General features: G+C 35.5%; 2 protein-coding genes and 1 pseudogene across 3 annotated transcripts; 1 reads left to right on the top strand and 2 right to left on the bottom strand.

The window, feature by feature from the left end:
- The first annotated feature begins 770 nt into the window (after positions 1-770).
- Positions 771-4,228, top strand: LOC145102087 (internal alternative NAD(P)H-ubiquinone oxidoreductase A2, mitochondrial-like). Of its 2 annotated transcripts, XM_079039437.1 has the most exons (10): positions 771-915; positions 1,225-1,267; positions 1,721-2,269; positions 2,377-2,593; positions 2,701-2,861; positions 2,953-3,018; positions 3,126-3,289; positions 3,398-3,512; positions 3,597-3,779; positions 3,878-4,228. In XM_079039437.1, the coding sequence occupies exons 3-10, from the start codon at positions 1,730-1,732 to the stop codon at positions 4,028-4,030; spliced, it is 1,599 nt and encodes a 532-aa protein (XP_078895563.1). In that variant the 5' UTR covers positions 771-915; positions 1,225-1,267; positions 1,721-1,729; the 3' UTR covers positions 4,031-4,228. The 2 variants fall into 2 exon arrangements, with proteins under 2 accessions (XP_078895563.1, XP_078895564.1); XM_079039438.1 differs by lacking the exon at positions 1,225-1,267.
- Positions 4,229-4,433: 205 nt separating this feature from the next.
- LOC145100244 (kiwellin-1-like) lies at positions 4,434-5,152 on the bottom strand. The gene has a single exon (XM_079037591.1). It carries the CDS (start codon positions 5,124-5,126, stop codon positions 4,572-4,574), a length of 555 nt encoding a protein of 184 aa, XP_078893717.1. The 5' UTR covers positions 5,127-5,152; the 3' UTR covers positions 4,434-4,571.
- A 3,443-nt stretch (positions 5,153-8,595) lies between these two features.
- On the bottom strand, positions 8,596-9,294 carry LOC145098599 (secreted RxLR effector protein 161 pseudogene; annotated as a pseudogene).
- Positions 9,295-13,135: the final 3,841 nt, after the last annotated feature.

Genomic DNA, 13,135 nt, shown 5'->3' with positions numbered 1-13,135 from the left:
TCTAAAAGAAAAGACACAGAATTGTAAGCACACGTATAAACCGAGGACCAGTTTTGACAAATACCAAGGAACTTTACTGTTCCTAAGTTGATACATTTTTAATATATATATATATATATATATATATATATATATATATATATATTCACGAAAAAACTCAAATACAAAAGTTCATTGTATCTTTTACAATAATTTTCATGCTTCTTTTCATTAATGATTTTTGAATGTTGTATACTTTCAATCGGTTAAAACTCTCTAATTCAATACAAAAATTGAAAAGGCTAGCTTGTTCGTCACATTAAGGGGATGTTTGGGATTTTAATTTGAATCTAAAAAAGATTTATAGACAAAATTTATAGACAAAAAGAATACATGTTTTAAAGTGTATTTGCTTTTCACAATTCAAAAAGTGATAAAGAATTTAAAAAAAAAATAAAAATAATAACTTATTGAAAATTTCTTTTGAAGAGTTAACGGAAAGTCATTTTAAAAGTTATATTCATATTGCCAAAAAAATGTATTGACATTTTAGAAAACCAATAAATCAGTTAAGTTATTTTTAAATAAATCTCAAACATCCGTTAAAAATATGCTGTGAATAATTAAAAAAGTTCTCACTACGTTTTTTATATTTTAAGGAGTCAAAGTAGTAACAATATATACTAAAATTAGTAAAGTTCGTGTGGGCCACAGCCCAATAGTAACAAAGCATACAGCGTGGGCAACAAGTAACTAACATATCGTAATCAAATAGCTATTTTTCTCCCAAATGTCATGAAGGGCATGGGCATGTGATTTTCTTACATTTCTACTACACACAACCACCTTCCGCCACTCACTGATACTCTTCTTTCATCATTTCTCTCTCTCATACACACAGAAACACCATCGGACACATACTGAATTGCGTTCTTGGTAACGAACTTCTTTCCTTCTTTAGCTTCCAATGTAAACGTTGGATCCATTGAAAAAGAAATGGAAACTTTTAGAAAATTTGTTCGTGTTTTATCTTCCTCTAAAAAGTTTAAGAAATCGATCTTATAACAAATTTGTTCCCTCTTTTTGACTTTGTCTCTCAATGTGAATGTTTCATTTAATTAAAACCTGTTTCTTGTTTTCACGTGTTCTAGCTTTACGCCAAATTGTGTATTGATCTTTAAGTGTTTGTGATATTGCCTGAACGAGAACTCGACATTATACGATTTTGTTTTGTGTGTATCACAGGGCTTGTGAAGTGAAGATTCTGATTTTCTTTCTCTAAATTCAGGTGATGTGAACATTTTGTATGACACTTACGATCATAGTATACACAATCATCTTGGTGAATATACACCAAATCCATCAGATTTGATTTGATCGGTTTTCTTAAATATAACTAAGATCATATTAAATTGCCCCTGGCTGCTCTAGTTTTCTTTCATCAGGCACCAAAAACTAATGTTATTTTACTTATAATAAATTATTCAATTTAATAAAGCAGTCCAAGTTAATGGGAGATTCTTGGCATTTTCCTCTGTAAACTTGTTTCTAGATCCCTTCTTGTCTCTTGCCAAAAACCAGGGTGTCCAACTTTAGATCTAAACAATATCATTTCATACATCATATTGGAGCTACCATCAATTGATGAGCAAATCTATGCTCTCTACAAAATCTTGTCTTTTCTTTCAAAACATAATCTTTGTTTACAAACTCATTTTTCTTAACCCATTACATTTTTCAGATAAACTTAATGGCGCTAGCAAGGATTTCAAGAAACTGGAGACGATCATCAGGAACAAACACAAACTCTTCCATTATTCCTTTTCCCAACACTTCACACTCAACTTCAAATGCTAAAACAGTGAGCAGGATTTTATACCTACAAAGCCTAACCAAAGCAGATCATATGAATTTTGAAGGAAGAAGAACACATGGGATTGAAGGATATAGATTTGGTCATGCAATGCGGATTTCAGAAACTGAGAATTTTCACTATGCTAGTCTTGAACCAACTAAACCAGGGGACAAACCTAGAGTTGTGGTTCTTGGTACTGGTTGGGGAGCTTGTAGATTCCTTAAAGGAATTGATACTACAATATATGATATTGTTTGCATTTCACCTAGAAATCACATGGTTTTCACACCTTTACTTGCATCAACTTGTGTTGGAACTCTTGAACTCCGTTCTGTAACCGAGCCCGTGGGCCGTGTCCAGCCCGCTTTAGCTAAGCATCCGGGCTCCTACTTTTACCTTGCTTCTTGCACTGACATTGATACAAAAAAACATGAAGTAAGCATATTCATGTACAATTGAACACCACAATGATAGTGTTAGATATGTGGAGTCTTTATGTAATAGATATGAATGATTTGTTTTGTTTGTGTTCATGAATATAGGTGTATTGTGAGACGGATGATAATAATCATGGACTTGGTTATGAACCTTATCGATTCAAAGTTGCATATGATAAGCTTGTAATTGCTTCTGGAGCTGAGCCATTAACGTTTGGAATAAAGGGTGTGAAGGAGCATGCACATTTTCTTCGTGAAGTTAGTCATGCTCAAGAAATAAGGAAGAAGCTTCTTTTGAACTTGATGGTGTCTGAGAATCCTGGTAATTATAAGTTTACTACTCTTTATATGCAGTATTTGTAATTTTGTGTGAATTTTTATGGTTGATTTGTAATTACAAAGACTGAAATGAAAGTATTTATTTTTCAGGTGTATCTGAGGAAGAAAAGGAGCGAATGTTGCATTGTGTTGTTATTGGAGGAGGCCCAACTGGAGTAGAGTTTAGTGGTGAATTGAGTGATTTTATTGTGAGAGATGTTTTTCAACGTTATGCTCATGTCAAGAACTACGTTCGTGTCACACTTATTGAGGTTATAATTCATTGTTCTTTTTTCATATACGTGAATTAAGTTGTAAACCTGGTTTGATTTTTTTAAAATATGACTTGTGTTTTTGTAACAGGCAAATGAAATATTGTCGTCGTTTGATGTTGGGCTAAGGCAATATGCAATGAAACACTTAACAAAGGTAATTTATTTACGCAACATGATGAGTATTGACAACTACGAAATGCATGGGGCCCATATATATAAAATGGCTTAAACAAATTAAACTAAAAAGATGTTATGTAACAGTATGGTGTTCGACTTGTTCGAGGAGTTGTGAAAGAGGTGCAACCACAGAAACTGATTCTTAGTGATGGGAGTGTTGTGCCTTATGGGCTTCTGGTATGGTCGACAGGTGTGGGTCCCTCTCAGTTCATAAAATCACTACATCTTCCCAAATCTCCTGGTGGAAGGTATATATAGTTTTCATATCCATGCATTTTTCTGCATATATAATTAATATATGAAGAATGAAGCAGCTATATATTTTGAGAAATTAATGTGTTTAATTAATTGTGCAGGATTGGTGTGGATGAATGGTTGAGGGTTCCTTCTGTTGAAGATGTATTTGCACTTGGAGATTGTGCTGGTTTTCTTGAACACACAGGAAGGCAGGTTCTTCCTGCTCTAGCTCAGGTTTGCTTCATCTTTCACTTGAAAATGTTTTTTTTTTGAGTTGTAATTAAAAGCATGGTTTATTTGAATTAATATATATAACAGGTTGCTGAAAGAGAAGGGAAGTTTCTAGTGGAGCTGTTTAATAAAAAGATTGGAAAGCAAAATGCAGGAAGGGCTTATTCTGCAAAGGACATCGATCTTGGGGATCCTTTTGTTTATAAGCATCTTGGAAGCATGGCTTCTGTTGGGCGCTATAAGGCCCTAGTTGACCTAAGCCAGTCAAAGGTAATTTATTGGTCTTAATTTACAAACTCAGAAACGGACATGTAGATCTCTTTTTTTATAATTAATTGATCATTATCTGATGTTGTCTACAACAACAGGATGCTGGGGGAGTGTCAATGGCGGGGTTTGTGAGCTGGCTGATTTGGCGGTCTGCCTATCTGACACGTGTGTTGAGCTGGAGGAACAGGTTCTATGTTGCAATCAATTGGGCCACCACACTGGTGTTTGGAAGAGATAATACAAGAATATGATGATTGGTGGTTTGTTATTGTTAAGTTTAGGTTAGCTTAATTTAGGCTCATAAATTTTGCTACTGTTTCATAATTCCAAACTATCCAAAATTTTCATGATAATGATTCAGAAGATGACATACACCTATTGTAACCTTTTTGATACCTTTCTGGTGTCTAGGAGAGATAATACAAAAATATAAACATTTCCTCGTTGAACTTTTTTACTTATATGGAACATGCTACTTTAGTAGATATAATTATTAAAAAATTATTATTACAAGTTGTAATTTTGATCAGTTAAACTTTTTTGATTTATCGATTTGGGTTGTGTTTCATCTTTCAAAACAAAAACGTTGCTCAACAAGAAAAATAGGTTGAAGGACGTTCTAAACTAAAAGCTTAATGCATACAGCCTTGGAAATTTTGTTGAACCCCACACAATTCATATAGAATATCCAATTTAGTTACATAAACATCATTACATATTACAACATTCACACGAATAAAAAGCACAATTACTTTTTGACATTTTACAAGAAGCTAGCTAGAGATTCACATATCATTCTGTCCAAGTAATATCCAAATCTCCCCAGTTACTTTCGGATACCCCTAAGGCTTTCCACACTGCTTTGGAAGCATCAACAATATTATTAGGACAAGGTGGTTGATAGTCATGTATGGCATCACACCCCATAGTAGAATCGCACTCATCCACAACCATAGCCTTCACACTCCTCCCGTTTCCATTAATGGTAATATACTTGTGGCACCTGTCCCCTCCTTTATACCATCCGGTTGACAATGCCACAACGGGTGTGTCATCGGAGTGGTACTTTTTGTCACACTCTGATGGACCACCCCCATCACCTCCTTTTTGGAAACTGTTTAATGTGAGTGTTGCTTTTGTCTCACTTGTCACCGGAGCTGAGCATGTGTACGTGGTGTAAAACTTACCTTGAACACAACAATCCGAGTCATTCTCACGGTTGCATTTTCCATGAGGTGGTTTTTTTCCCCTGATACCACCGCTTGGTTTGCAAGTCTCCGCATTCAATATCTCTAATGAAGTTGCTGCTAGGAGAGCCATTACCAAAAGAAAACAGAAGCTCTTCATTCTCTCCTTCGGTTTGTGAGTATTACTTCTTACAATGGTAATGTGGGATGAATAACAAGTCACATGGATTAAGTTTTATATAGAGTTTGGCTCAACAACAAGCCTATTTAGTAGTCAAAGTTTTTTTCTTATGAATTGACAAGATGTTCTTCTACGGCAGTAGCATATAGATGATACCTTAGACATTCAATTTCCCTTTCATTTTCATAATATAAAATAATTGTAGATGACGTTTCAGCTGATTTGACCAATATAATACAAAATTCTCCGCTATGGTTTTGTGCATAATTTTGTCCCTGTACGCATTATCAACAGCTTATCAACAGCTTCGTATTTTTACCAATCTTTGCGATGTATTTTTCTTGTATAGCTCACAAATGAGTATCCAATCTTGTTAGAATAATTACCATTTTAATTAGTTAGTCATTTTTCTGACTCAAAGAATTGACATCTATCCTTTATCTTTCTCCTATGATACCCAATATCCTTTATCTGGCTCATAGAAGGTGTTGTATTTTTTAAACTTCCACCTATTTTGTTTTATTTTTTAATATAAATAACACTTATTGATTTTAATACATTTGAATTAATTACTAAATAGAAATAAAAATAAATAAGATTAATAATAGATAAAAATTTTCATTATTTTAAATTAAAAAAAATAGAAATTACATAATAATAATAATACTCACTTAGGTGCTGTTTGTTTTTTGGAAAAAACATCTTCAAACCTCTTATTGCTGCGCGGTGCAGCACACGCACAACACTTTTCATCTTACAGCTGTTTGTTTTTTATAAGTCTTCTGAGTCAAAAACCTCTGAGCGTGCTCTGTTTGGCGCAACACTTGTACTGCCTCTTCCAACCTCCTCTTCTTCTTTTTTTATTGCTGCAATTTTGATTATATGTTATTAAAATTTTATTTCACATTTTTTTTTCATTTTTTTTCGTTTATTCCTGTTGAATTTATTTTCCGTTTTTTATATTCAATAATGATAATTTCTTGGTGAAATATCATTATTTTTTACTAAAATATCTTTATTTTTTTTTTGTTGAAATATCATTATTTTTTATTGAAATATCATTAATTTTTACCGAAATGTTATACAATATTAAATTTTACGTATTAAAAAGTTATTTTCGGTTTATAAAATTAGTTTATTTTAATTTTTTAATATCTGCAGCAGTATGCAGATGTTAAAAAAACAAACACGCTTCTTATTACAGTCTGCAGCCGTTTGGTCCACCTCTTCTGCTGTAGAAGGTTACAGAGGTGGTTCGTAGACTTCATGAATTTTTGCTTCAGAAAATCAAACAGCACCTTAAACACCATATTTTTTTTTAGCTTTTCCCTTCCTACGTTAGAGTTGCTCGAAGGGACGGTTCCTTGAAAATATCAACCTCGCATGATTCATTTTAGGGACGAGCAAAATGACCGAACCGGACCTGACCCGGGAACTGGCTTTGGCCAAAATCAAGAACCGAACCGGCCCGGCGGTTCTACCGGTTCTTGTCGTGTCTTTAAATGTTGGAACCGGTCCTCGAAAAATAGCATCATACGGTTCCGGTTTTTAGCGGTTCTACCGATTTCGGTTATATCGGTTCCGGTTCCTACCGGTTCCTGGTTCCAAAAATCCACAAAATAACGTCTCGGTCCCGGCCCGACCGGTTCCATCGGGTTCTGGTTCCAGCCGGTTCCCCGGTCCATATGTTCATCCCTAATTCATTTTGTGCACGAATTACGGTTGAGATGCATGAAATTACTTTTGTGAAGTTTGAGTAGGATAAAACAGAAGTGTTTGTAGGAACACGTCATGTTGGTTCCTCTTTATGCATGTGAAAACATGGTATCAAATTGTGGATAGTATGGTGATGGTGGTGAAGTATCGAGACTGAAAACTTTTCCGGACGGTGATTTCTATGAATTAGTAAGTCGGACATTGTTATGCCCAAATGTTGGTTGGTGTAATTTTGCGAATTTTGTGGATCCACTATGGGTGAAAATAAGAGATAAATGTAGAATTGTTGTTTAAAAATGTTGGAGATTAAATTAATGAGTATTTATAGAAGGTAAAAAAGTTAATTTTAATAAAAATTTACCGTTTGCCAACTGCATATTTCAAAGAGCAAAAGAAATAATTAAGATAACAACGTTTTCGTCAAGAGAGGATAGTTCATTATGGGGCCTCTACCTCCGGCATGGTGTTCTTGTGTGAGATTGTTGTACGGCGAAATAGCTCAACTCAATGAAAACTAAAAAAGTTATGAAGATTTAAATACTTTAATATCATAATATCAAACCTTAAATGTAAATTGTTGTATGGCGAAATAGCTCAACTCAATGATTCATACCAACATTCCTATTGATAGTATATACGCTTACATATGATTTCTCTCTAGTTTTTCTAATGTTTCAAGTATGTTTACAAGTACAAAAGAAGCCACTATATATATGGCAAATGTTGGTAAGCCGAAGGTAAGAACTTATGTATTTATGAAAGGGTTAAATGTAAGAAACCTATCTTATGAGTTACAACATAAATGATTTTTTGGTCATTACATATCAATATTTACATTTAAATATAACTTATTTATGATAAACATAAATATAAAAAGATAATATAATCCAATTTTATTGTAATATAATCTGATTTTTTGTGATCTGTTAAAAAAAACGAAAATATTATGAAATCCACCCATCTTTACATATTATACATATTCATATTTACATCATCAATTCATGTGTTTATCGGATACTGGTAAAAGTATGTATTGGTTCAAACTTGACATGTTTAGATATTGCAGAGGTTAAATATAAAATAGTTAAAGATTGTTTTTGAAATTTATTTTTTGGTTTGGTTTGTTTGTGACATATTACAAAGTAATGGGTTGCAGTGCATAACTGTGATACCGATCCAGGTTGACATGCGGGTTGAAGGATTCGTTTACCCGAAGTATATATTGTGTTATGGAGCTTGATTGGGATTTATTCTTACAAAAACCTTTCAGATCACTCAAATAACTCTCTCATATTTTTCCTTCTGTTGTGTTGAGTTTAGGGTTTGTATATTATCTTCTGAGTTCTTCAGTTTTCTTAATCTTCATAGTAGATTAGGTTTGAGTGGTTGTAATGAGCGTAGATTAGGTTTATGTAGTGATGATTTCTTTTGTAAGTAAGTGAAAACCTCTGTCTATTTGTCATAAATTGATATAATAGATGATGATGTTGAGAATATCTGTTTCTATGTTTTTTGTCATATATATATATATATATATATATATATTTATATATATCATTGTCATATGATTATAACAAAGAGAAATTACAAGGGTTCTCAGAGAAAAGCATAAAGACTACAAAGAATAAAGCGGATATAAATACTAGCTAGACAGAAACCCTAATGGGCTAAAGACAAAAGGGCCCATAAACAAGCGGGCTAATAATATATAGACTAACATCCCCCCTCAAACTCACAATGTCGCAGCAATAAGCATTGAGAGTTTGTCACATAAGAACCGAAACCGAGAACCTGATAAAGCCTTCGTAAAAATATCTGCAAGCTGCAAGATTGATGAAACAAATGGAAGCAAAATGGTCCCAAGCTGCAGGTGATGACGAGTAAAATGACAATCAATCTCAATGTACTTCGTCTGCTCATGAAAAACATAATTTTTCGCAATTTGTATTGCACTTTTATTATCACAATGCAAGGGAGTAGGTGAAGAAATGTAAACTCTCATATCCGCAAGCAGCCACTGTAACCAGATAATCTCGCATGTAGTTACAGCCATAGCACAATATTCAGCCTCCGTAAAAGATCTAGAGACAACATCCTGTTTCTTGCTCTTCCATGAAATAAGAGACTCTCCAAGAAATACACAAAATCCAGTGGTAGACTTACGATCATGACAATCACCATCCCAATCAGCATCACTATAGGCACGTAACTCAAGAGAAAACGTCGAGGGAAATAAGAGAGTCTGAAACTGAGTGCCACGAAGATATCTCAGAATATAAAGAACAACTCCCCAATGAACATAGGTAGGTGCAGTAACAAACTGACTGACAACATGAACAACATGAGCAATATCCGGACGAGTAACTGTGAGATAAACCAAACTTCCCACCACAATGCGATAAAAAATTCGGATCAGACAAGGGAACACCATCAGTTGGAGACTATCGTGCATTGGTTTCAAGAGGGGTATCAACAGTCCGATTGTCAGAAACTCTCGCCCGTGTAAACAAGTCAGATATATATTTAGTCTGGGAAAGAAGGTACCCTTTCTTAGACTGAGCAACCTCAATACCCAAGAAATAACGCAGCAAGCCCAAATCCTTCATAGCAAATCGATGAGCTAAATCATGCTTCAAAGACTCAATACCACCATGGTCATCACCTGTAATAATCATGTCATCCACATATAAGGACAGAAGAATACGTCCTGCACTCGAGCATCTAACAAACAGAGCAGAATTGTGATTACTCTGGACAAATCCAAGAGAGGTAATCACTATGGAGAATTTCTCAAACCAAGCACGAGGGGCTTGCTTAAGCCCATACAAAACTTTTCGAAGTCGACAAACCTTGCCCGGTCGGTGCTGAATTCCTGGAGGAGGGGTTATATAAACCTCTTCATGAAGGTCACCATTCAAAAAGGCATTCTTGACATCCATTTGAAAGATCTTCCACTGTCGAACTAATGCAACTGCAATCATAGTACAAACCGTCGTCATGTTTGCAACTGGGGCAAATGTCTCCTCGTAGTCAAAACCATACCGTTGGGAATACTCTTTTGCTACAAGTCTAGCCTTATATCATTCAACAGAACCATCAACTTTTGTTTTTATCTTGTACACCCAACGACAACCTATTGTATGTTTTCCAGGAGGAAGAGAAACCAAATCCCATGTATGAGTCTGATGAAGAGCAGTGAGTTCTTCAGCCATAGCATTCTGCCAAAGAGGATTTGAAACAACTTCTCTATATGATTCAGGTTCGGACAAATGATGGATGCTTCCTATAAATGAAGCAAACGGTCCTGAATATGTAGAGTAAGAAAAATCTGGTAACTTGGTGGACTTGACAGGACGAGAAGATCTCCTGAGGGGTGGTGGTGGAGGTGGATCCTCAACTTTAATAATCGGAGGATCAGGCTCAGGAACAGGTGGAGTCGAGGCACCCTCTGAAGAAGTGGGTGTGTCATGAGCTGAGGGATCATGTGGCATAGATGAGTCTTGAGCCTCTATATCTTCATTAAAAGGATTAATATGTAGAAGATCAGACTTTGTTACATTGTAGGTTGTAGCAGGAATCGAGTAGAAAGGAATATGTTCCAAAAAAGTAACGTGTCGGGAAACATATAACTTCTGACTCACAGGATCATATCAACGGTATCCTTTCTGACCAATACCATACCCCAAAAATACACAAATAGCAGATTTCAGCCCCATCTTGTTCCTTTCAACATGAGGACGAAGAACAAAACAAGTACATCCAAAAACTCGTAAGGAATAGTAGTCTGGTAGATGACCATATAACTTCTCAAAAGGAGATATTCCTGAATTCAATGAAGTAGGGATACAATTAATCACATACACAGCAGTTAGGACTGCTTCTCCCCAAAAGGCACTAGGGACCCGCGCAGACAGGACCAATGAGCAGGCATTCGCAACAATATGACGATGTTTTCGTTCTGCTACACCGTTTTGCTGAGGTGTGTCAGTACACGAAGACTGGTGTATGGTACCATCAGAAGCAAGTAACTGAGTGAAATCATTAGAGGTATATTCACCCCCTAAGTCACACCTGGAGCACTTAATCACAGTCAAATGTTGAGTTTTAACAAGAGCTCTAAAATTGCTGTAAATATCAAAGAAATCAGATCTGCGTTTCATAAGATAAACCCATGTATATCGAGTATAATCATCTATATAAGATACATAATAAGCTGACCCACCCTTTGTGGATACTGGTGCAGGACCTCACACATCAGAATGAATAATATCAAAAGGAGTAGTAGAGCAAGACATACTTTATTGAAGGGTAAAGCATAAAATTTTGCTAGTTTGCAACCACTACAATCAGAAATATCACAAGAGTTTAAATGACCCAAAACACCATTAGATTCTAAGAAATTCAAACGTGATACAGACACATGTCCCAAACGAGAATGCTAAAGATAAAACTCAGACGACAAAGGACTCAAACGAAAAGAAGATAAATCAATGCTAGAAGCAGCAACAACAAATACTTTGAGGACCTCTAAGACATATAGTTCCCCCACACTAAGGCCGATCCCAATCACCTTATGGGTGTGGTGATCCTGTATAACACAGACAGAATCAGAAAAGAATAGCCAGTTACCAGACTTGCATAACCGACTGACTGAGGCAAGGTTCAAAGTAAGTTTGGGAATGTAATAAACATCAGGAAGAGTGATATGAGAAACAAAGACATACCCAACACCCTCAACTAGCATAGATGTATCACTAGCAGACTTAATAGAAATAGATGACACTTGCAACAAAGAAGTAAATGATGACAAATGAGGAGTCATATGATGGGTTGCACCAGAATCTAAAATCTACAAAGATGAGGGAATACCTGAAGTACCAGATGAAGAAGGACTAGAATGAGACATAGATGCAGACATGGTAGTGGGATTAGAAGCCAAATACTGTCTAAATCTCTCAAACACCTTGGGATCCAATGTAGATGGTGGCATATGTCCAACACATTATGTGTCAACTGGTGGAACAGCAGCTGCAGCAAACTATGGAGGATGAGGGGTCCATGGAGGAGTACCAGAGGAAAGCGACTGAAACTTCTGTTGAACAGACCTATTTTGTTTCCCTGACTGAGGTTGAACAAATTTAACCTTGTTGACTAACAATGGACACTATGCTTTCCAATGATTCTTCTGTTTGCAGAATGCACACTCATCATAAGTGACTCTTGAAGTTTGTCGAGACTAACTGGAGGAGACAGCAAGCACAATAGGAGCGGGAGTAGGAGTAGAGGTTGCTTTAAAACCTTTATCTACATGGGACTTTATACAAGTCTATTATGCAATTAACTCATGGACAACTGAATCAACTGAAGGAACAGGAGAGCGATGAAGAATTGTTCCACGAAGACCTTTAAAATCAGAACGCAAGGCCATCAAGAACTGAACCAAGCGTTGTTCTTCCCTCCTAGCAATGTAAGGCTCGGAATATTTTAGTTCTTTTGATTCAGTAAAAGCCAATTGATCCCAAAGATCATACATAGCAGCATAGAAATCTTGAATGCTTTGGTCATTCTGTTGAAGGGCACGGATATCATATTCCAACTAGTATTGTTTAGCAAAATTGGACTGAGTATAGAGTCTCTCTAAGTGATTCCAAACTTCCTTTGTTGTATCATACTTAGCCAACTGCATACCAATGGACTGAGTAACAGAGTTATTGATCCAAGTAATAACCTTGGAGTTATCACTCTCCCAAGCATCAAGCAACATATCAAAATTCTCAGTTTGAGGCACTGAGGGTTTGCCTTTAGTCCCAGTGACATAGCCCCACATATTCTTCCCACAAAGGAAGTTCTTCATAACGGAACTCCAATACGTATAATTCTTTCCATCCAAACGAGTACCGATTGGCTGAAGGGAATCATCCTTTCCAGTCATGTTGATAGTGAATGAATAACCACAATGACAATATAACAATCTGAGAATGAAACGAGTAACAAACTAGCGGAAGCAATCACTTAAATAATGAATCAACAACAATTACGAACCAACAACAACAACGAACCAACAGTAGCAACGAATGAACACATCAAAAAAACGAATACCAGTGACAATAAACAAAAACGGCATGCTACAGTAACCCTAGATGACTGCTACAAAGACTTCTAACAACGTATCAAACCTCTGCTCTGATACCATGATAACATTGTCATATATATATATATATATATATATATATATATATATATATAATGATAATAATATGTTTTTTTTCATA

Source organism: Lactuca serriola, chromosome 4 (genome assembly GCF_051521515.1).
Source record: "Lactuca serriola cultivar US96UC23 chromosome 4, Lser_US96UC23_V15, whole genome shotgun sequence".
NCBI classification, from domain to species: Eukaryota; Viridiplantae; Streptophyta; class Magnoliopsida; order Asterales; family Asteraceae; genus Lactuca; species Lactuca serriola.
The sequence above is the reverse complement of the archived record's forward strand: the minus strand, read 5'-3'. Positions and strand labels throughout refer to the sequence as shown.

Coding starts and splice junctions, on each gene's coding strand:
- LOC145102087 (XM_079039438.1), top strand. CDS start 1,730: ATGGCGCTAGCAAGGATTTCAAGAAACTGGAGACGATCATCAGGAACA. Junction 2,594..2,700: donor GATGGTGTCTGAGAATCCTG/GTAATTATAAGT, acceptor TTTATTTTTCAG/GTGTATCTGAGGAAGAAAAG. Junction 2,862..2,952: donor TTCGTGTCACACTTATTGAG/GTTATAATTCAT, acceptor TTTTTGTAACAG/GCAAATGAAATATTGTCGTC.
- LOC145100244 (XM_079037591.1), bottom strand. CDS start 5,126: ATGAAGAGCTTCTGTTTTCTTTTGGTAATGGCTCTCCTAGCAGCAACT.